Source organism: Corvus kubaryi, unplaced genomic scaffold (assembly GCF_017639235.1).
Source record: "Corvus kubaryi isolate FWS band 111438036 unplaced genomic scaffold, C.kubaryi_AGA036_p1.0 133, whole genome shotgun sequence".
NCBI classification, from domain to species: Eukaryota; Metazoa; Chordata; class Aves; order Passeriformes; family Corvidae; genus Corvus; species Corvus kubaryi.
The window spans coordinates 1,069,861-1,095,179 of NW_024580667.1; the positions used below are offsets into that span (position 1 = coordinate 1,069,861).

General features: G+C 40.2%; 1 protein-coding gene across 1 annotated transcript in view; it reads right to left on the bottom strand.

Moving 5' to 3' along the window:
- DSCAM (DS cell adhesion molecule) overlaps positions 1-25,319 on the bottom strand; it is a 437,619-nt gene that overhangs the window by 347,865 nt on the left and 64,435 nt on the right. Inside the window, 1 exon segment of the mRNA XM_042033380.1 lies at positions 22,696-22,842. Within this exon segment, the coding sequence (XP_041889314.1) occupies positions 22,696-22,842 (147 nt within the window).

The following is a 25,319-nucleotide window of genomic DNA, read 5'->3' on the forward strand; positions in this document are numbered from 1 at the left end:
ATGCTAATTTTCATTTAAATATAGAAGAAATAATAACATTTCCATTTAAACTGCAGTGATTAAGCTTCGAAAGGCCAGAAATTGAGTTACTTATCTTTTGGAGGGATTTTATAAATCCTTGTCTCAGCAGCAAGAGGTGAATAGAAACAAAACGGACCAGCTCTGGTCTTTGCTTATTTTAATTTTTACATCTGCAAAGTAGGATACCACAATATTTACAGTTATGAAACTGCTCCCACAGCAGACAGGAGAAGGTGCTCACTACAATACAAATGGAAATTATGAACGGTTCCATGAGTTTTATAAAAAAAAAAAGGGAAAAGAAATAAAAAGACTGACAGACATCTGCCTAAGGAGCCAGAGAAACCTGGTTAGATGTAGGGCTCAAAAGAGCATTAGGTTTCAAAATGGGTCTGAGGCAAAAGAGGCACAACTCTGAAGAGCATAATATCCAGGAAGACATTCAGTGTTAGATACCAAAATCAATCAGTTGTGTTCAAATCTAATCCTTGGTAGTTTATTGCTTTAGCTGAATATATGCTGATAGTGCAAACAAAGGTTTTCCTTCAGTGTGATAAATGTGTTGTGAGACTCACAGGAATAATTCCAGCTTTTCTATACCCCAACCAGGGGAAAACTGAATAAAGCAAGTTTTGATTCATATTGTTAAAAAAATAAGAAATACATGTTTATTTGGCTTTGTAACCAAACTGAACAGAAATTTGATTATTCATGCAGCTGCTATAAAAGCCCAGTCAGAGACTTGCTTTACCTATTACTAAACAACCAAATCAGTCATTGCCAGAGCCAGTTCTATTAAATTCTATTAAATGCTCAGTAAAAATTTATATTTGCCCTTTACTACCAAGACACAGACAGAAAACAAATTTTAGCTGTAAAAAAGTGAGTTATCTTTAAACAACAAGATTTTCAAAACTGCATCTGTCTTGAACTAGACGTGTCTTGGCACTGAAGGTTTTAATTCAGAGGAAAGTTTTCACTTAGATTCAGAAATGCTTTTACGACTAAAATTCAGTACTAATAATTTTATCATGAAATCCCTCTTAAAACAAATGACATCCATTTTTGACCAAACCTTCCATGAAAATGAACACAGCAGATTTTCAGTGGTGGCAGCCCCTGGCCCTGCTATGAATCATGGAATGGTTTGGGTTGGAAGGGAACTTAAAGCTCACCCAGTACCACCCCCTGCCATGGGCAGGGACACCTTCCACTGTCCCAGGTTGCTCCAAGCCCCATCCAACCTGGCCTAAGTTTTCTCAAAGTTTGCTTTCAAAGAGGATACACAAAGCAGGCTGCAACTCCATAAAATAAATCAAGCCCATTCAAGGAGATTTGGAACATTCAAAGCAGTTTAGATGTGAAAATAAGAAGATTATTCCAAAAGAATTCTTCATTTAAAGAGAAAACAAAACCCAGGCAAGAAGCAACTTTCTTTGTGTCAAAAGATTACTTTCAAAGGGATGTAAGGGCAAAACCTGAAAGAAATATCACAATGTAGCACATTCCTGAATATTCTGTGAAGGAAAATAAAAATGAAAACAGAAAATTAAAGAAAGAAGAGACTGTTCAGTACCCTTTTACTGTTTTAAAAGAATTAGAAATCTGTATGAATTGATTACATGAAAAAATCAGAAAAATAAAAACAAAATCTAGAAATTTCCAATACTAAGAACTATGAACTATTTTTTTTAATTCCCAATGATTCTTATTTTCATTACGATTAGCAATACAATATGAATATTGTGAATTAATCAACAATATAGTAGCAACTTAACTTCATAAGAGAGCTTACTGACTTCAATGGATGACAATCTGACCCATGTTCAAATCTAGGAGAGCACTGTCAATATCTTTGAGTGTAAGTAAAGGGTTTTCACCTTGTAGGATAATTTTTTTAATATTGAGAAGGTACTTCTCAGTTTTACAACCCTCTGTAACTTACAACAAGAATAATTTTTAAAAATATCACTCAGACGTTCTTAATATTCAAATTATTTTAATTTAATATTTTGAGTAAGTAACATTTTCATCTTTTGGGTAGTGTTAGGTGATCAGCTTTTTGGCACCCACCACGTGAGTACAGTAAATACAATTAAAAGTGATTTGGGGGGAGGGAAACAAAAACCAAACAAAAACCCAAAGCCTAACAAACAAAAACAAAGGAAACCAACAACTTCAGCTGCTGCATTTTAATAAAACAGTCTGTTATCTCTCTGCTCCTCCCTCCCCCTCCCAAAACAGACATGTCAAACTTGAATATCTCTTGCTCTAGGCGATAAACTGATGGATGGTATAACAAGATGTCCTCTGCTTATCATTAGACAAGACACACATTTCTCTGACCTCCACACTGAAATATGCTCCAAATTTTGCTTGCTTTGTTTAAAAGCAAAATCCAAAGATAACCATGTTACATGAAGCCAGTGTCTACCTCTGTATGTGTTCTGTCTGCACAAAACCAGCCAACATCCTCCCTTTTCAAATCCGGGAGAGAGATTTTCCATTTTTAGACAATTGCTTGGAAGGCACAACCTTCTGCTTACGAGCAGAACACGCCAGTGACAGTAAACCAGAGCCAGAAGGCAATAATCCATTTACAAAGGGCAACATAAAGATTGTACTGCCCCCATTCATATTCTGGTGCAATCACCTGCTGCTGAAGCCTCTCTCCAAGCAGAGGTTTTGCAGCAAGGAGGAGCAGGAGCAATTAATAGGAACACTCTGCCATACATCTTCCTCTCCTCTGCCTCCTCTTTAGCTCGATCTGTTCACACACACACAGAGGTCACAGTCCCACAGGTCACAGTCCCAGGGTGCTCAGTCTTTAGTGGGGTAATTTTTCTCGAGGTCTGCTCAGCAGAGAGTGATACGACAGCTCCCTCCCCAAAGGCAGGCAGTTGCTGAGCTGAGAGATGCAGCAGCACTCTGTGTTTGCTCCTTAGGGGCAGGACAAAGAAATTCAGGAGAAATCCCAAGGGAACTGCAGAGGACAACACAGTCGAGACCTTGGTGGAGTCAGGAGAAATTTCTTGTATGATCCTGGTCCAGACCAACCCAGCAGCACCTGAGGTGATTGCTGCTGCCTGCCACAGTAAAAAGCAGCAGTTGGCTCTGCAGATCCCTGGTGCCAGATGTGATGGTGGAATGCAAACTGTCGCTGGATCCTCCCAAGGCTCCCCTGTGCCGTGGGAAAGCACGGAGTGCGGCCAAGGACATCCAGGCCCTTCTGGCAGTCTCTGCCTAAGGCAATTGCCTCATTTGCTGGAGCCTAGAGACAGGTTTGTCTCATCAGAATACTGCAGTGAATAATAAGACACCTCCCCACACTTTCCACAGGAAGAAAATACCACTGGAATTATTTTCAATAAAACTATTGAGAAGCTTTGCAAGATGAGGCCACTCTCTTCATTTTCACTCTGTTTAATAACCATGGCTTTAATACCAATGTTAAGCACCCGAGGAGGTTTTGTGATACCTCTTTTTAGACGAAATTGAGCAAAACAAAAGTAAGTGTCATGACTTTTACACAGGAAGAAATGTCTGGCATTTCCAGTAAGAAGGGAGCTACACAGGGATTGTCATCAAGGTTATGTATTTTATATCAATGAAGTCTGGTCATGCACAAACAAAAATACAGCACACACTGAAAAAAAAGGGAGGAATCCACACATTTCTGAAAGAGGAAGTGGTACTAGTAGAACTAAATCTGGACGATTCAGTTTTTTCCGACACAAAACGATTACAGAGGTCAAGTGTATTCTTTCCTTTTGAAAGAGAAATTATCCATCTTTGAGGCAAAATAAAAGGGCTATGCCTTTGCATAAAATAGGAACTCTACAATAACTGCCTTGGTTCACAATGAGAAAATCAGATGGCATATTGGGTAACAACTACATTTTCTCAAACTTTCATAATATCAATTTTTTTAACTATCATTCTATAGAACAAGTAATTTTTCATAAAGATACAGTAATTGAATACATAATAGAGCAGTCAGTGGTGACAGTCCAGTGAAAAGGGAATTCCATTAAAGGACAACTTGCTTTTAAAATTATCCGTAGATAACAGAATATCGAGCTGCATTGCATCAGCAGCCTTGAATATATTTTTCAGTGACCTCTGGCACATAATGGGGTACTTGCTTTCCTCTGTTTTTCAGTCTTAATCAGTCCTGTCAACAGGTGTTATATTATACTACCTTTTTATTCCTGTCTAGTCACAATATTTTCAGCAATTAGGTGTGAAATCAAGACAAGTAAATCTGTTAGATTAAGAACACTATAGATAAAAAAATGTCATGTTCTTTAATTGACATCTGCAGAGTTTCTCTACAAGCTTTGCCAAGCAATGGTAACAAAAACCTACAGAGGAACCAGCTGTGTCCTGGGTACATCCCACAGTGTGGGGAACAGGAAAGGGGCAATTCTGCCCCTGTGCCCTGCTCAGGTGAGAGCCCACCTGCAGAGCTGCCCCAGCCCTGGCACCAGCACAGGGAGGACGTGGAGCTGCTGGAGAGAGGCCAGAGGAGGCACCAGGATGAGCAGAGGGATGGAGCAGCTCTGCTGGGAGGAAAGGCTGCGAGAACTGGGATTGTTCAGCCTGGAGAGGAGAAGCTTTGGGCTGAGCTCAGTGTGGCCTTGCAGGGCCTGAAGGAGCTGCAGGAAACCTGGAGAGAGACAATTCCCAAGGCATGGAGGGCCAGGAGCCAGGGAATGGCTTCCCAGTGCCAGAGGGCAGGGCTGGATGGGAGATTGGGCAGGAATTGTTCCCTGGGAGGGTGGGCAGGCCCTGGCACAGGGTGCCCAGAGCAGCTGGGGCTGCCCCTGGATCCCTGGCAGTGTCCAAGGCCAGGTTGGGCGGCTCTTGGAACATCCTGGGACAGTGGGAGGTGTCCCTGCCCATGGCAAGGACTGGATGATCTTTAAGGTCCCTTCCAAAACCAAGTCATTCTGTAATTACAGGAACAAACATAGTCCCAGCTGTGACTTCCCATGAGCAGGAAGCAGCAGTGCTACTTGGGGAATAAACTACCCACCACTAAGTTGAGGCCCACTCTTCAGAATGTATCTTTCTCACTTTCCTATTCCAGGTCTTTACTTTTTGAAGGAAACAATATTCTTTCCTCAGAGAACAGAACCCTTCTCTTGAGGAGCATCATCCAGACCATCAGCTTAGAACAAGGCATGCAAAGAGTAAAACCCAACTCAACCAGGCAATTTCATGCAGCATCATTTTCTGATCTAAGTGTTTTCCTCTTGAGAGAAACAAGACAGGCTGCAGAATTTCACTTCACAGAAATGAGCTTCATCTCTTGTCATGGTAATTTCTGAGGAAGAGACTTGCACTTGTCTACAGGGACACACATATTTTGACCTCAGTCACCAAGTATCCCCCAAAGGCTCCTTATCCTACACATAAGGAACATGCTGCTGTTCTTCAGACAGGCAGGTAAACATAAAAAGTGCCCCAAACTGAGCAGCTCTGTCAGCCACTTAGAATTTGAGGGCCAATGCCAAACAGCTGTAGCAATAAAAAATGCCATTTTCTGATCTATGCACTGCTGGATCTTCAACCTGTAGCCAGGGTAGCTTTATATAGGATGTTTTACAGGTGGAAGGCTGATTGAAAAATCTGATTTATTGTCTTTATTTACAGGCTAAGGCTCTTCCAAAAGCATATGCATCTATAGTCTAATAATTCAACTAAACTGCATGTCACCGTTTATGTCACCCAGTGTCAAGAAATATATAACACCATTTATAAAAACAAAGAAAAGGCCATCAACATTGAATGTTTTTCAAATTGCAAAAAGTTTCAATCACAGCTTTCTGTTTCTGCTGCAGACCTTTCAATTAGTATTGTAAATTCTTTGGGTTTAGAAATGCAAGTCAGTTCAGTCCCTTCAGTGGTGGGTGTCTGGCCTTACATAGGTCCTCCTGTAAATCGCAATCAATTCAAAAGGTCAGTGCTGATTAAAAGAAATAAATCACATATAGGGACATTTGTTAGACTCCAAATTGCTCTTTTATGTCTTCTGGAACAATATCTCTCTTGCTTATTTCAGGTACTATGAGTAATTTAAAAAAAAGTTAAAAATAAATGGGTATAAAGAGGAGCTTCCTGCCAAGAGTCCAATTTTAAATATCTTACATGGCTTCAAGCTTGGCCCTGTCAGACTAATGTTCCCTAAGATAGGTTTTAAGCTGCAGCCAAACAGAGCTATCAGAAACAAGGGGCTATTCATCTTCAGAGAGTGCAGTGCTAACAAAACATTGGAGCTACCCTTGGTCTCAAAGAGCTGAGGAATTTTCTACAGTGCTCATGAAACCTTGAAATGTAGATTTAGATTTGATATTTTTCAAGTCAACTAAGAAGACAGCAAAAATTAATATAACTCTGTGTCTGCTTAATTTGCCCATTTCCTCCTCTTCCCTCAGGTAATCTTCTTTTTTTGTAATTCCTTGCTTTGCTTGTATTGCATTTTGCAGTGCTTAGGTAGATGAATAAGTATTATAAGAGTTCATAGATGGGTCCAAATTATTATGATGATAAAATAAGTGATTTTTTTACTTTTTTTGAGTCTTAAAACAAAGATCCCAAAACAATCACAATTAAGAAAGCTCTAAAGAATCAAACATAAACCACAAACTAAGTGCAAGAAACATTTTGAAAGCATGGACTAAAGTTTGCACAGTGGGGGCCTCAGCAATACCCACATAACTCTAAATCTAGTAAAGCTTTGAAGTAGATTTGATATTTTCCCTGTGCTCATGCAGTGCCTCAGCTTCTATATGTGCAAAACGGAGATACCACTCACTAAATTGCTCCTGCAGAAAAGATTTATATAAGAAAAGGGTAAAGCCTTATGTGAGAGATAAATATCATTAATTGTTCACTGCTGTACAGCAATATTCTGGCTCTCCTAATTCCTAGAGAGAATTATCTGTTTTCTCCACAGTTTGCAAAGTGTGCCCTCAAAGACAGGCATAAAGAATGAGAATGCTGAGTTGCTTGGCTGTGACATTTTAATATCCTTTGAGCCACTGAAAGACGCTTGTGATTTATCAAAACAACATTTTCACACATCTAAAAATTCAACATTTTATACATCCGAGGAGTATCTGCACTGGTACCCAAGGGTGATGGGGAAATGGAAAAATTAAATCACAGGAGGGACAGGGCGTGGAGGCACCTGAGTGAGAGAAACCCCAGAGTTTGTGGCTTGTTAGTGATTCTGGATCTTAGCACGGTAGAATAGAACCAAAGAGTAATTAAGGTTGGAAAAAAAATCCAATGTCATCGAGGCCAAGCTGTGCTCAATGCCCACCTTGTCACCAACCCAGTCCAGGCCCTCCTGGGACACCTTCAGGGATGGGGACTGCAAACCTCCCTGGGCAGCCCCTGCCAAGTTTCCAGAAGAGACAGAATCCCAGAATCCCTGAGGCTGGAAAAGCCTCCAAGCCCATCGAGTCCAAGCTGTGCCCAATGCCCACCTTGTCCCCAGCCCAGAGCACTGAGTGCCACCTCCAGCCCTTCCTGGGACACCTCCAGGGATGGGCACTCCAAACCTCCCTGGGCAGCTCTTTCCAAGGCCTGACCACCCTTTCCATGGAGAAATTCCTCCTGGTGTCCACCCTGAGCCTCCCCTGGCCCAGCCTGAGGTCATTTCCTCTTATCCTGTTGCTTTTTCCCTGGGAGAAGTGGGAGATGAAATATATTGATTTAACAGAGCAGCAAGTAACAAAGTTTTGAATCAGCTTTAAAAAGTACTTCAACACAACTTATGACTCCATTGCTTAAGTCTTTGCTTTTTAAGCAATGCAGTATTTTGAAGGGATGTACTAGTTTCAGAATTTTTAAACAAAATTTTAATATTTTAGGAATGTTAAATACATCCATATAGTCACTTGGGATGAAAAGTGGTCAAACAATGGAACAGAACCTTGTTTTCAGCTCCCCCTTTTCCATCCCATGCTGACTGAGGATAGCATCCTAATCCCTTTGCCTAGTAATTCCACCACAGGCATGGAATTCTAAGATTTCCCAGATAATTAAACCTAGGAAGCACAAATTGACACCATCAAGCAAAAGCACAGGGCTACCAAAGTTCAGTAAGGGAAAGAATTCATAGAAGGAATTCATAGAATCCCTCTCCCAGGCACAACACACAGCCAAGGGGAGAGATAATTTGGATAACATGGTGATTTTATCCCACCTTTCCCCTCCAGCTTGAATGCAACAGAACACCTGTGCAGTTTCCTCTTCCCACCCCTTGCCCTTCACAACTTCTCATTTCTCATTTGCAGACATTATGCAATTTGACAAATTTCCTTAGTTAGGGGCTGGGGGGGGGGGGGGGTGACGTTACCACAAATTTTATTTAAATTCAGACTTTTATGCTGACAAAAGAGGTGAATGACACTGGGAGATGAGAAAAAAAGGAAGTGGGGATTTATTTTTTTTTAAGTGTGAAATGTTAAATATTCAAGTTCTCAGTGAAAGGGTTTTAACTGGAAAACAACTCTATCTGAATTCCCTGCTCCTCTGAGCCTGCAGCACTCACGGCTTGACCTCTCCCCTGGCATTTCAGAAGTGGAGAGAAACATTCCCTCTTCTTTTGGGAACATATGGACACATTTGGACTGTGTCAGAGGCTGCTGGTTGTGCTGAGACCTGGCCTAATTGCTTCTCCTCAGTGTCTCTCCAATGCTTCCAGGGTGATAGTGCAGAAAACTAATGGGATTTCGAGTACATTATGAGAAACACAAAGTCACTTCATTTCTGCCCACACATTTTGCCACTGTTCCACTCTGAGCCCAATTTCTCTATTCCTTCTTGTAAAAAGCCACTTCCCAAATCATAATAAATCTAAACTACTTCTCCTTTCCCTGCTCTTTTAGCTTCCTGCTCCATTCTATTCACATGGAATTCACTCATACAGCCAGCCCAGACTGCTTTGAAATTCCCATCCAAATTGACTTGAAAGCCAGTCGGTCTTCAACGGCCTAATAGGTTGTTTGCTGTTCAAATAAAAATAACTTGGGGCCAAGTTTCAACCCAGATTATTATTTTATGGGCATCTATGAACTCCAGAAGGGAAGAATTCAGAGCAAAAGCATTAAATGATGCTCCATAATAACTGTAAAAGAGATACTAGGTGAAGTATTAGAGGGGGAAGTGTTTGAACCTTCCCAATCCAGTAATCAAGTCATCCAGACACAGGATTTCCATGTTCCTCATTAATACACCAGATTGAATCCAGTGCTGGCTTGCCCCTGCAATGTGTCAGAGGTTAAAAATGCCTGTGTACTCAGCTTAATAGGCTCCCATTAGGGAAATGCGAAATTAGCATTGATTTTATTTAAGAAGGGCATCCCAGATAAATGGTGTGGTTAAATGGCTACGCACAAAATTTTTCTGAGCTCTGGCAATTTCTTTCCACAGAAAATGTCCTATTTGGATGTGACAGAGTTTGCTAATGTCCATACGTTAATTAGCTCGAAATACTCCTTTTCCCAAAACAGGAATTCATGGAGGAAACAAACAAATAAAACCCCCAAAAACCAAAGCAACAAAATCATCTGCTAAGATTGGTAATGGAACCTAGCAATCAATAAAAAATCATGCAACTTCTTTATCCTAAGAAATATTTTTTTCCTAGGGAATCACATGGGTAGTTTTCAAACAGCTTTCACTTTGAAATGAAAAGAGGAAAATATGCAATTTTGAAAATATTGAAAGGAAAAGTTCTGGCTTTTTCTGCATACCTTGTGGTTTTATTTATTTGTTTTGGCTGAAACATGATTTTTGCAATAGGAATACATTGTTTTTAGCCAAAATACATACACGGTTTTCCTCATAAAGTAGTTGACAGCAAAGGATGTCAATCCTGAGAGAGAAAACAATTATGTACTTCAAGACAGTAAGGAGGAAGAGATTTTTGATTCTGAATGCAATTAACTTTCATTAATTAAAACAACATGAAGGTTTGGGGATGGTGGAGATGGAAAATTTAGGGCATTCTTAATTATGGTTCTCTGTTCCTGTGGTTTCCTTCCAACAATTTATTATCAGGTATCAGATGTAGTAAGAAAATAAATATAAATGAAAGCAACAAAACAAAGGCAACACATTTCATCTTCTTTTAGCTAACTATTTTTAGCTATTTCTTAATTACAAGCAATGTATAACTAAACCACCTCTCCCACTGAACTTCATCCTCTCCCTCCTCACATGGGGAGCTCCAGTCCAAGGCAACAAGAGCTCCACAAAAAGAAATCTGAAGCAGTGATTTGTGGCTTTATTACTGATTATGTAAAGTATTCCCACCAATTTATCAAGGTTCCTAAACTTCCTTCACACTTAATCTCTTTTATTTCATACTGTAGTACTTGGGAAGAAACAGGAACCACGGATCCGAGGAAAGGATAAGGTTTTAGGAGATCCTGCCTGAGGATTTGCAATGAAAAAACCGAGGAACTCTCGTTTCTTTGCTTTCCAATTTCTCTCTATACAAAATGAGAGTGATAATTCCAATTAATCAAAAAGAGGTTTGAGGCTTTTCATAAAGAAAGAGAGATGCCAAAAGAGGCAGAAATAAAGGTTCCCTTGATTTTCGACCAAGTTCGCGACACAGAATTTCTTTAGCACTTAAAAAACAAGTCAACTCTAAAATGTGCTATGAATAACCATTGATAAGGATGCAAAGAATTCCTAATAATAAACAGAGCTCATGCAAGAAAGGAGAAGATGCATGAAAGAAAAGGAAGGCAAAAATCCAGCGAATAGCTTCTTTTTCTGAAATCCCTTTTGAAAACACACAGAGCATCTCACAAGATCTTGTTGGGCCGCTGACATTGAGAGGGGTTTTCTTTTCCTCACCCCTTCTGTAAAAGTGCTGAATGGCTGCTGTGACACAGCACACATTATCCCATCACTTCTTATTTATGGATGCACTTTTGCTTCCCAGCCCTGGATCTGCCTTTCAGCGGGTCATAAATGTGCATTTTGAAAAGCAGATCAACTTTGCTTCTGTTGCTCTAATGGAATTTTTCCAAGAAAATTAATGTCTTATTTGTTTTCAGCACAAGGATTTCATGACACCCAGCACACTTGGGAATTCAAGAAACATTTAAGCAGAACAAAAAGCCTTATGTAGATGATCAATCCCCTTTTTCCTCTGGATTCTTCCCTAAGACTTCTCCATTTAAATACAAGACAAAATTACCATTTTTTATTTTCCAGTTTTCTTTTACCCACTCTGCTTTTTTTCTAACCTCTCTACTACATCAGCAGCTGCTTCCACATTTTATTATTTTACAATACATTCCTAATTATATTTCAGATAAATACACTCTAAAGCAAAAGGTTTTAAATTAATATTTAAATAATATTTAAATAATTATAAATTAAATAATACATGTAAAAATGTCAATGCTTTTCGAGACTTTTGTGAAATTTTAGACTAAAAATTTATTTTACAGAAATGTTTTGGTTTTAGAAGACACTGAATAGAATAAGCATTTAATTGAATCTATCTATATATTTTTACTATTTTTTCAAATCTGCATAATATTTTGTACATTTAAGAGATGAGCTTTAATACTGTCTAGTTGTGTATACCCACATAGCAATTTTTAGCATGTCAGTTGGTGCCATTTTTCCTTTTTCATATCAGAAATACTTTTTAGTTTTTAAACAATCACATTTAAGTCAGTGTTCTTTGAAAAAACAGTTTTAAATTGGATGTGGAAATGGAGTGCATGGAAGGATTCTCAGCGCTCAGTAGAGAATAAGCACTCTTGGAGGCACAAAACAAATGTGAGTCTGAAAGAACAGAAGGAAATATTTCTTCCATCATTATCACTCAGGTATTGCCTGGAGGATCACTTGCAAGACAAATATCAGAAGAGAAAAGGAGATGTTACTTTCCTATGGTTTATGTCTCTCTAAAGAATAAAATGTGGGTTTACTAAACAATGGTATTTAACCAGCGGGATGTTTTACAAAAGCAGAGCAGGAAAAAAATCTCTGCCTCCTCTAGAAAATTATAACCTATTTGTCTCTTTGTTAGTTCAAAAATTAAAAAATCATTTCCACAGCTGGACCCCAGTGTACTTCCTTAGTGTGTCAGGAATTTGGTTTTAATGGAGAAGTCGAAAAAACCTTTAGAAAAAAAAAATCCCTAGGCATGCAATTGAAAAACAAGAGTGCTGTATGTCAGCTGGAATATGTAATCCCTGAGCAGAGCCTGCCCTGACCTTCCACAAGTAGCAGGGCAATTGTTCCTGGGGATTTTATGAATATCAGTGTCTATTTGCAAAGAAAGCCATGGATGGAAGAGGAAAATGAATTTGAATTTGCAGTGAAAGTGAGCATCCAGTGCTGGGCTGTTCCCCAGCTGGAAAAGAGCCAGTCTTGATCCCTGGGCAGGGAGCCAAGGAGACATCCTTGGCATGGTGCAGGACCAAGTTCTGCAGCTGGTGAGTTGAGCTGGGCACAGAGGAGGGACCTCTGCATCATCTGCAGCAGAAACAAAGATTTAAAGATGCTGACGTATTCATTTCCCCATCCCCTCTTGCTGCCAGCCCAGAAGCTGCAGCAGCAAAACACTCAAGTTTTGCATGGGGATGATGTAGAGAACAATCCCTCCAGGGCACTGCAATGAAAGATAAATCCTTTGGAGGAGAAGGAGAGAATGAAACCAAAGCACAGAGCTGAAACCACAAAGATACACAGGGGATGCACCTCTGACTGCGCAATCCCTCACATCCCTCCCAAGCATGTCCCCAGCATCACATTACTCCCTCGAGCTGCCCTGTTAGCTCCCCATGGCTGCATCCCGTGGCTGCCCAGCTTCAGGCAGCAGGGTGAGGAACGTTCCCCCTTGGCAGTGGTGTTCACTGGCTACATCTGCCTGCGAGGCAGAGTTGGGCATTCCGTGGGGAGGAAGAGCTGGCCCAGGGCTCCTTCCCCGGCCCTGCTGCTGCAGAAGGGCGCACAAGGGGGTCCCCTCACCTGCAGCACTGGCATGAATTTTTAACTCCTCTGTTCACCCAGGCAGCAGTGGCTTTCAGTCCAATTCACTGCACAAGATGTGCAATCCTGGCTCTACGCAGAGGTGAAATCCCGGGATTAATTCACACTGAGCACGCACAACGCTGAGGAAAGTGACAGTGCAGACAGAGAGAGAGAAAAGGGGAAGTTTTGTAATCAAAACAGGATTGGTTACTTTAAAATGAGTGGTGAGTAATCCACAAAGGTACCCAAATAAACACAGAGCCATTCAGATGGCAGCAGGAGAAGGAAAACCTGCAGGCACAGAAAGGACGCAATGAGGTAGGAGAGAATAAATTGCCATAGACATATACCTACAGCCTTCATTTCATGCACCCATAATTCTCCGTGGCAGCTGCATGATTAATTCAAAGATTTATTGATTTTTTTTGCCTTGCTCAATCCTGCTGACCTGCTTTTGTTGACAGGTCTCTGTGGATCACACTCCTCTGGCAGCTGAAAGCGTTGGCATCACGTCGGTCTCCAATGGCCCACAGGAAACATTTCAACTCATTCGACACCACCAGAGTTTGAGTGCATGGCAAGAACGTGAGGGACTTATTTTAAACAAAAAAAAACAACCAAACAAAAAAAACCTGGTAGGCTACTTTTGCTGTGAAAAACATCTGTAATTGCAATTACGACACAATTTTGGTGGTGGTAGAGAACATCTAACCAGTTCAATACTTTCCTGTACTCTTACTTTTATAAAAAATTCACTGGCTGTAAGTTTTCTAGATATTTTTGGCACAGCAACTGCTCACAACGTAAAATGTTTAGCCTTTGCATCTACCACCTTTCTGCAGCAGGACAGAGCATCTGCCCCAGCACAGCTTGAGCTCACACACCAGATCACAGGCTTTAAAAATTCGCTTGATTCTGACTAAAAGGTCACCTGGCCTCCATCGTAACCTTCCTCCAGAGGGAAAAAATACATGCAATTAAAATGTGGCTTTACAGATCAGGAGCCCAGGTACCACACTGATGTCACAGCAAATGAAACAAAGCTCTACCAGATAGGCACCTCCAATTCTTTCTAATGAACCATTCCTCTAATGAGCCTCTCAATTAAAACTGGACTCCTGACAGCGAGGGCAAACCAAATGAGCATCTGTATGACCATCTACATCTACCTAAAAAATCATGGATTTATCAACTTAGTAACACTGTGCTCCACAGTGATGTTAAACAAAACCATTTACCTGGTACAACACACAATAATAGAATATTCTGTTTCTGGGGTTTTTTCCAGATGTCACCTGTAGCTATCTCTTTGGATGTATTAAAAATAACCTAAAAATCACGGCTGGTGGCAGTTTTGCCATTCTGCTCCCCTGAGAGTGCAGCTAAGCCACGTCCACAGTCATAAAGGATTCCCAGTAGCGAGGCACACACTCATTAAAATGAATCTCATGCATCAATATTGTCCCCTCACATCAAAGCTGTCAGAGCTCGTTGGTGTTTGCTCAGGTTAGGCTGGGTTCTGATGGGAAACCTCAAGCACACAGTGCTTAATGTGGTCACCTACTTATCCACAGCTGCTCAGGAAGGTGACAAGATCACAAGCTACTGGCAGGGGAGATTTATAAGGAAGAAAACAATGCTACAATAGCTGTTTCAAAAAGCAAAAATGAAAATAAATCATAAAACCAGACCTAAAACCAGCACACTGATTCATCAAAGCATGTCCCTGCTCATAGAATTTTGATACCAAATCTGATAGCACTGAGCTTTGCTGTCTATAAAATGAGACACCACCCCCCTCCAAATCCCACAATCAAACCAAAGGGATGAAAATATTGCTTTAAGTATGCAAGAAAATATCTATGAACCAAAAACTGCCTGAAGAGTGGTAAACAAAGAGCAAAGACAAAATGGAAAAATGTTGAGTGAGCACCTGGGAAGGTTAGCAGTCAGCCTGCTCTTATTTCTCCTTTAACAAAGAGCTGGTAAACATCCTGTTCATTTAAATGCAGGCCATATTTATTTGAAGGCTTTGCAAGCCCCAGAGAGAATTAATATTACAGGAAGCGTGGGGGCTAGAAAAAGCTGGCCAGATGATAAAATGGGATTCACCTAGGTAAATGAAAGAAATTTCAAGCACATCTGGAGAGAGAATAATGTGACACAGATATTTCCAGTGAAAGACTAACTGTGTCGCTGGATTCAACCATGCTGAAAGAAACCTCTTCATGACTGGCAACATCAATAACAAGGTGGTAAAACAGAACAGTTTGGGCATCAGATTGGATAATGTTATGCATGGTCCAACAGAGCCTCAGGCCCATAGAGAGATGTGATAAGTGCCCATATATGTGTGTGTATATATATATATATCTATATCTATATATCTATATCTGTATACACAGACTGATGGAGAGGGAAAGAGAGGGAAATGCATAAACCATAAAAAAAAATAAATATTTGAAGCCTTTACCCAGAAGCAGACTTACAATCCCCTCTCTCTGTCTCTGTTTAATTCTCAAGAAGGCAAAAGCAATTCTAAAGGGGGCCCAAATCCAATCAAGTTTTTCACATGCTTTAATTTAAGTAGAGAGAAAATAAATTAAAGAGTTGAGCAAAAAAATTGAGAAAGAGGATTTGGGGGCTGTTGGGTTTGGGTTTTTTATTTTGGTTTGTTTCAAAGCGGGAATGATGGAAATGAAGGGCTATCCACAACTGAGCAGCAACAGAGGGAAAAGAAAAATTTTGATACACTTTTCTCCTAGGCACCCTTCATTACTGAAATGTCAAAGCCACTGCTACTATTTGTGAATCCCATTAGTATTAAAATTGCAGGATATGGTGAGACAGAGCAAAGTTTGACTTTCTGAAATTTAACCACCACGACACCCCACTCGAAGTTATTTTTCTCCTCCATGTCTTACAAACAGCCACCAATGTTGTCTGCCCTCAGACCAGCCAAAACGTCCAGTCATGCTGAGGAAAATCCACAAGTTTCCTCTACAGGAAAATACCAGTCTCTGTGATATTAAAGCTCCATTTCACTTTTCTGAATGATCAGAAACAACTCCTATGCTACAACCACATTGCTCATTTTCCTCTGTGCTATCAAAAAGTGATTCTGTGACGTGTGGCTCGGATGCTTTCCATCTTCATCCCTTCAAGTGACTCCCACAAGGCTGTTGAAATCCTTGCATCCAATGCTACCAATACCATAATTTTAAAATTATTCACCTGATCAAAATACTCCAATGTAATGGAATAGGAAGCAAACATGGAGCACAGAGTAGCCAGAGGAATAGTTTAGGTTGGAAATGACCGCTAAGATCATTGAGTCCAACCATTAACCCGTGTCCCTAAGTGCCACAACCACACAATACACACACGTATTTTTAGCACTTCCAGGGATGGCAATTCCACCACTTCCCTGAGCAGCCTGTTCTGACCACCCTTTCACTGAAGAAATTTTTCCCAATATCCAACCTAAACCTCCCCTGGCTCATCTTGAGGCCATTTCCTCTTGTCCTATTGCTTGTTACTTATAACTTCCTTCAGTGAACCACTTTAAATACGTGGCCTTGCTCAGGTAAAATTTTAGTTCTCAGTGAGACAGAGGAAAGTGTGAAAAATGTTTGCACAAGCAGGAAGTGCTAAGTTATAACATCTCCACTTTCTGCTCTTATAAGACACTGTCCTCTTAAAAGAGCAGAGCTCTCAGGAAAAATGTGGAAAACTCGACATTTCTTAAATAATGCAGTAAATATTTTTTTTCTAGATCCCTCAGGAAAATAACCTTGCTGACAGAGAAAGTGAGGAAGCAATATATTGTCTTTAGAGATGGGCAAGTGCACTTTACGTGTCTTTAGGAAGCCTGGAAAACACATTACTGTAACAGCAAACCTACAGCCTGACCTGAGCATGGCTGAAAGCTCCTCCCATCAGATTTCCAGGGAGCCATCTTCATCTCCCTCCACCTGGAACCAGAAGAAATCTTGCATGTAGAGCATTCAGTGGCATAGGTTAAATGCAAGGTGAATGCTTGGGTTTTGGCAACTATGGTTAAGCATTGACATCAAAGCAGAGCAAGAAATATCATTGCTCATCTCTGCTAGACACGGCCTCAGTCAAATGGCTGGACTTAATCCCTGTGGTCACCAGCAATAATCTGATTCTGATCACAGGACCACTCTCCATAAAGAGAGTTTGGGGGTTTTTTGTGCTATGTACAAATCTCATGGCTGAAAAAACAGCTCTTTGCAAGCGGAGCCACTGCTATAATCTCCAAACCCCCCAGAGCCCGAAACTGCAGTGCTGTGTTTTAGATGTCACCACGTGATAACTCCTGGCAAACACTGACTGCTTACTGTCAACTACAGCAGTTCAGAAAAGCCCTTTGTGCAGAAAGAGATCCGAGAGCCCCTGAGCCTTTTAAAGACGAGTCTTGAGGAACTGTGTGTAAATAAATAATGCAATTCATTACGCCAAATGTAGGTCAGTGTACAGCAGTGACACTTCTCAAGCTGTGGTCCAGTGTGACTAATTTCTGGTTGATGGGTACTAGGCTGGCTGGAAGGTTCATCAGTTGTCACCAGCACGTCAGTCACAGCCCCTCAGGGAACCGTGTTCCATCCACGCTCACCCACCTTTCCTCAGAGCTGCTGTTCTTCCAGTGCACACTCAAATATGCCCTTGTGCACAGTTGGTACTGTCTGTCTCGCTGCTTTTCTACTTTTCTTTTTTTAAGCAGTCACAGTCCATGTATAAATCAGAGAGATTCTTGCATGTTGTGTCATTAGACAGAAAAATGGGAATTCAGAAAGGTCAGGGCACGAACCTCCTCATGATCCTGCTCTTGGCACTGTTCAGAAACACAGAAAAACTGAAAATCCCTTGCAGTTATCAGGATCAGGATCGGAGGCATTCATAACAGAAATACAGCGTGCACTGACAGACACAAGTTAATTCTTCAGTCTTTGTTTATGTCCATTCTTCATTCTACTCTTCTCTCTTTGCTGCTCCCTTACCCTGACCTTCACTTCCAGTAATCCCTTTCTGCCCTCCTTCCCCTATAACCACACCCATCCTTTGCTCTCACTGGGACTAATTAAGGCATGAGTGGACTCTGCTCTGCGTTTTCACCTGGGCACAGCACAATCCGTGGTTATTTCCCCTTCCCTTCTAGCCCAGCTTCACCGCTCTGCGTGTGAAGAAGAAACAAGCCAAGCACTGGACTCCCCTCCACCTCACAGTTGCTCAACAGGAGCAGGAGCACAATCTGGGCTGTGGCTCTTTCCTATCATCCCTTGGGTTTATTATTTTGATTTTTTTATTGTTATTTTTATTCTTTTTTTGGCTGTTATTTCAGAAAACATACTTTGCTGAGCTCTTTGGTCCTGCGGGGCTTAGGCTGCCCTCCATGGCTATAAGGTCAACACAAAGCCGACTCCAAAAGTCTCATTCTTTGGGAATGGTTTGTGAAGGAAGGCAGGAAGAGGGAAAGGAAGTTTTATCTTTGAGCAAGCCATGTGCAGCTATCCATCAGATATTCTAGGATGATTCTAGGATTAACCCAGTATTCTAGGCTGATTTAAGCTTTTATGTTTAGTGCCATCTAATGAAAACTCGTAGGATTTGGTTATGGGTACAAGAGAAAACTGCACAGCCTTGCTCCCCCTGTAATAATTCAAATTAATTTCAGACTCGGTTTCAAGTCAACTGACAATGCAAAATTCTTCAGAAAATAAGGATTTTAGGAAAAGGACCCTGTGGACGCAGCTGTAGAGCTTGGTACAGCAGTTACCTGCACTTTGTGAGCTCCTTGAGACTTTCCAGGGTTACCATCAGTCCTTCATTTTGCTGACACCTCAGAGCTTGTCAGACACCCCTGCAAAATTTGTTTGTTAAACAGCTGTACCCACTGGACAGGCTGAATATTCCAGCTCACAATTATTACTCAAAATGGAGCTTTCCAGTATGAAAAAATTTCTGTCTTTGTGTTTGAGGTCAGTGTTTTCTGTTCTTCCTCAAGATAGATTCATCCAAATAATTGGGTTTGCCTTGCAATAAAAACCTTTTTTCTTGCTACCTTGGCCCCTAGAGGACACCCAGTAAAAGCTTTTTGACCCTAGATTTTCTGTCACATCAAAAGAGAAAATGTAGGAACAAAAACCCCAATTCTGGAGCTGTCCCCTGACAGACAGACAAGCCCCTGCATACCTTTCCAGGCTGCAGCTGTCCTTGCATGTGGAAACTTCACAGAAATTGGTATTTCTGGCTCCAAACATGGGCACCTTCCCCTTTATTGAACATGGAGGCTGCTCTACTGGGATACTCCTTGGAAATGCTTTGGTAATAGGTCTTAATATGTTTCAACTCCCAATTACTTTACAATAACCTGGAGGCACAACATAAAACTGCAGCCAGGAAACAGAAGATGCTCTTGCCCAGCTATATTTATTACACTCTTCGATTACTGTGGACATCACTGAGCTCCCTGAAAACCAAATATACAGATATGCCCAGGATAGCACATTGTGTCAAGAGCAAAAACCTTGTAGAGTTTTAATCAAGGAACACTCTTCTTAAACACTCTTTCTAAAAAGGCAGGATATTTTTACCCTATAAAAGCTTTCCTTTGTTTTGGTTTTTTTTTTTAATATTGCATTGCCATTAAAAAAAAAAGAAAAGAAAAAGAAAACTGACATCTACAACAGTAATTGCTGAAATAAAGGATTCTGGTTCATCTCCCCATCTCTCTATCCTTGTAGTCAGAATGGGACTACAGATAGAAAAGTATATTAAATATTTACTCAAGGTTGTTGTTGGAAGAATTGCAGTGGGGTTTAAGTCCTTCAAAAAAAGAGAAAAAAAGGCTTCTCTGGCTTCTGTTTGGAATTGTATCATCTCAGTAGAAATCAAAGAATCATGAAATGGTTTGGGTTGGAGGGGATCTTAAAGCCCATCCAGTGCCACCCCTGCCATGGGCAGGGACACCTTCCACTGTCCCAGGCTGCTCCAAGCCCCATCCAACCTGGCCTCGGACACTGCCAGGGATCCAGGAACAGCCACAGCTTCTCTGGGAAATCTGTTTCAAGTCCTCACCAGCCTCACAGTAAAGAATTTCTCCCTAATACCCATCTGACCCTTCTCCACTTCAGTTTGGAGCCATTCCCCTCTTCCTGTCACTCCATCCCTTGGAAAAATCTCTCCCCATCTTTCTTGTCAGCTTCCTTCAGAAAATATTCTCATCTCTATCCTCTCCCCCACACACACTTTCTTTTTCTCTTTGCTTTTCTTACTTTTCAAATAAGTACGACCTTTTTTCCCCACTAAAACCTTGTCCTCTTCAAACCACAATAATCCAAGTTTCTCTCTTTATATTCTTTCCTTTCAAAGTAGAGGTTTCCCCTCAAGATGGCTCTCATTTTTGTTGATGATAATGAATAACCAATAAATCAGTTACTCAGGGAAAAAAAAGAAGAAAATAAATCAGAACTTGATATTTTTCAATGCATAATGGTTTCCAACACTTTCCTATGTGCAAGACCAAAGAATCTGGTCTTGCACACTAAAAAAAATACAATAAATGGGGTTTTTTATAGCATCCGTTCTAATGAACAATGTTTTGTTTTCATTTAAATTCCCAACTGCAGAATTGAGTGATTATGAGATAATAAGAATTTTTTTTAAGTTTGTAATAGATTTTTAATGTTTGTAGCCTTGTCAACCACTGTCAGAGGGTACATTAAGGAAAAAAAAATTATTAGATTTAGATCCATATAGTTAAATGTTATTACACACTTGTATCCCCCCAAAGTTTGGAGTTAAAACCAATATAGGCTTATAAAAAATAGATTATCTGTAAGTGGCAGCTATGATGTTTTGAAGAATTGCCATATTTTTTCCCCTAAAGAAGAGATTACAGAGACCTGGGTGTCCCCCACTCCTGATTCCAGGGTGAAGGGCAGGATTGAGCCACTCTCAGATATCACAGGGGTACAAGGAACTAGTGCTGAAGTAATTAAAAAACCAAATTGTGTCCTCTCAATCTACGTTTTCAGAGAAAATATGCACGTTTCCTTATAATACAGAATGAATAAACTCAAAAAATAAATCAAGGTAGTTACCCATGAAGACATTCATTTTCTTTATTCCAGCCAATACTCACACATACAGATGTACATACACCGTGTAGCAGATTATTTTAAGACGAAGCAAAATAAACACATCCATCCACTGTTGTGCTAAATACTTCCAATCATAGTTTAAATAATCTTAAGCATAATTCTGTATCATTTGATACATAATAATGGAAAGCTTGTTTGTGCATTTAAATACAACTCTGACCTGTGTTGGCTGAAGTGCTGGTGAGTCCAACAACTCAGATATCACAGACCTCACCTGGGTGCAAATGCACCCAGTTGCAGTTGCTCAATGACAAAAAATTAGGATATTATCAAAATCCAAGAGCCCAATAAGGAAGTGAATTTACCAAGCTTAAACAGTGCACTAGCAACAGAGAACAACTGATCATCAATCACATGGCTGTTAAATATTTACCAAATCCCTAGAAAATTCTTTGAATTATAATTTTTGAAAAAAAATATTGCATGGTGATGTCAGGAATCAATAAAACATGGAGAGAAATTAAATCTATCATACAAGTCATATGGAGACATAGGTATTTCCATCAATGCCACAATTTGTCAGAAAATAAAGATTATTAATATACTGAGGAGGTGTACAAAAACATTTCCACACACCTGAGCATCATAAACAGAAACATATTCCTAAGCAGACTCTGAAGCAACATTTAACTCAAACTACTTTTTTCCATTCTGCACAGCCCTGGAACAATACATTTCCAATTTCTGCATGCATAAATCATTTGTATGTGTAACAACAGCTGCACCCTGCATTATATAGAATTCAGATATGTACTATACTGAAAATATTTCTCCTACCTATTTGTTCTGCCATGAATTTCTTACATTTATGCTTTAAAATGTTAGATTTTCTTTGCCCAAATTCCCAAACAATGCCTCACATTTTCTCCCTCTGTCAGTAAATGGATTAATGCACATAACTGCTTTAGTACAGATTGTTTCACTTCAATATGTTCAGTTTATGGCAGTGCTTAAGCCTCCACTGTTATCTCTGAAGATATTTGGGATTAAAATGCTATGAAAGTATATATATTGATTACATACCTCATTTAAACATAACCAAACAAATTTAGACTCAGGATTTCTTCTAATCTGTGAGTAACATCACCACTAAAAATAATCACAACCCAGCACATGTTTATGACACTCAAATTTCTTTGGCATGCACGAGCTCTTTATCAAAGTTAAAATGCAAACCCACTGCCACAGCACCCGAAAGCTGGTTTTATGTCTGGTATAAAACAAAAAACATGTTATTTTCCCCTCAAGCAGGCTAGAAAAGCAGGGCTGTCTGAAGCCTTCATGTCACACACAGAGAGTCACAGGGATGCAGCAATGCTGAAGTGAGATACATTACTGGGAAGATGACATCTCACTCAGCTAGAATTGAACCAAAGTAAACATCAGGCATTTTGGGGGAAGGGGGGGGAAACCAGGAAACATCTCTGCCATTGCCAGCTGGAAAAAAAAAGCCATAAGAGCCTACCTGAGACAAGCGAGACTGTGTCTTTCTCCCATGAGACAACAGTGATGTATGCCTCCACAGAGGAGGGGATAATGCACTTGAACACTGCTACATTGCCTCTCATGGCTTTCTGGTCCTCCACACGGACTGTATAGGGTTCCCGTAAAACTGCAGGGACAAGAGGAGGGTTTGGTAAATAAACTGCAGCCCCACATCTCACCCACTTCCTCGGTCAGCCTCACAAAGTGCCCCCCAGAATCAGGCTGTGAGCTCTTATCTCAGTGAATGACACTCATTTACAAGGCTGATTGTGAGTTGATGTGAAAGCATTCCCAGACCTTTTTGTTTCCTCAAAATCTGCATCTCTTACTCTGTGTTCTTTCCTCACCTAATTCTGGGAGGCTCAGATAAGGACTGCAGAGTTATGTGGGTAAATGGTGTTACGTTTTATGTTCCTTGTCTGCTTTCCCCAGCCACATTTCCCTTCACAAAGGGTTTTCTGCTCATCAAAGGGCAGAGGGGTAAATGCAGGTGCTGTGTGTGAATTAGACATCCAGAGCGGAGAAGAGAAGGTCAGTGTCATTTAGGATTTTGAAGAAGTGAGAACTGAAGGAGAAAATCGATAGAGGTGACAGAGAGAGAAAAAGAAATGTGTGTCAGGAACACAGAGGAATGGGAGTAAGTAAGAGGAGAGATACATTTGATTGACCAGCCCTGAAAGGAATCAGTTAATGGTAAAAAAACCCAGAAACAAAGCCACAATTGTATTAAACAAAAACACGTTATAATAAAACCCAACATGATTCAAAAAATGTTTAGAATCGGAAAATTATTTGTCTTGAGTCTGAAAGAATTAATTTAATGGACAAAGAGAAAAAGGAACAACTGGATGGACAAGGAGGATAAAAGCACAACTGGAGAAATCCTTCTAACCAAATTAATATTGCTGGGGTGAGATGAAGTTGCACTGGGTAGGAGAATGGAAAGAAGGGAAATCTTGAAATAATCCCATGGAGAGCGAGGGATGAGCATTTCTGTGAGCAAGAGTTCATGGAGAAGGTGGCAGAGCAGAGAAGAAAGAGATGTTGTCTTCTACAGCAAATGAATGGCTGAGACAGGACAGACAAGCACAACAAAGACTCTCCACGGGACCACAAGGTCAAGGTGCAAAAAAAAGGAATCACCACAGCCAAAAGAAACCATTCCCATGAGAACAGGGATGAATACACTGGAAATTTCTGTGTGTCTGAGACATGCACCTGCCTGAGGGTAAAAGTTACTGGGAAGAATGACCCCAGTGGAGCAGCAATGCTGAGCTGCCACATAACAGGGACATTTCTTGCCCACATTTCCTGTCCACAAACACAGAGCAAGCTCATTTACACATACATTTAACCCCACTGATTCCAGTTGAAAATTCAGTAACTTCTTTTCTCAGTTTACAAAAGTGTTTCTACACATCAGGAGCACTTCAATTTCTAAGTATCTGCCCCACTTAGGATGTATTTCAAGAAATAAAAGGCAGAATAATGAAATGTAACCAGTCTTCAAAATGCAAACAGCATCAGCTTTTCAGGTCCTTTGTTACTGCTGCAAAAAGGAAGACTGAAGTTCTCTATCCCAAACATTGCTATAACAATATAACTTTTATATTGTATCATATATTAATACAATTAATAATACTGTTATAATTAAATATATAATTAATATAATTAATATATATTATTAATTAATATATAATTAATATATATAAAAATATAATTAAAAATTAAATATCTTTTTTAAAAGGAAAGAAAAAAATCCATATTCTATTACAAGATAGACAGTAATAGTTTTTAAAAAGTCAATAATTTATTTCTAATCAAGGGCTAGACTTCTTAACCCTGTCATGAGTCTTAAAGTGATCTATAAGCACCTTTAATGCAGTGACTTTACAGCATTGGCTGCCCTGTGGTGAAGCAGCTCCCTAACCTTGTTCTACACCCAGGGAATGGCACATAGATCATCTTAATGAGGCTGACTTGTGTCCAAAGCTCCTGCTCCAGCTCTCATTCCCAGGAAAGGCCTGTTTAGCAGCAATATCCCAACATACTGCCAAAGGTATTTGTACTTTTTAGATCACTTGGCCACTCTGAAAATCTGCCCAGCTGATCATGTCAATAAAATCCAACACGGAAACCACGCAGGGCACAAAAACCTGGAAAGAGGTTTATTCATTTCCTTGTTTAAAAGAATTTACATTATTGTGATTTACGAGGTCCCTCAGCTATATCCAGGTCATAGTTTTGACAGTTTCCATGAATAAATTGCTGATTTTTACTTTTCCTATATATATTTTTTTTAAATCCCAAGTCCCCAGGTCATTAATTTATATGAGAATGTCAGCCTTTGCTACAAAAAACCCCCCATATTCTTCATTGCCATGACAGCACAGGAGAGCTTGAAGATAAAATGGAGACCTTTACTTCCATGTGGGACTGGCATGGAAGAGGATTAGGTTTGGATATCCAGGTGTGAGGGTTATGATTTCGGGGGGGAGTTTGGGAATCTTTGTTGCACTATAGGTAAAATTACATGCAAAAGCACAATTACAATTATCTGTGAGCGGGAATTTTTGTATCTGCTGCCCATATTCCTGGGAAAAG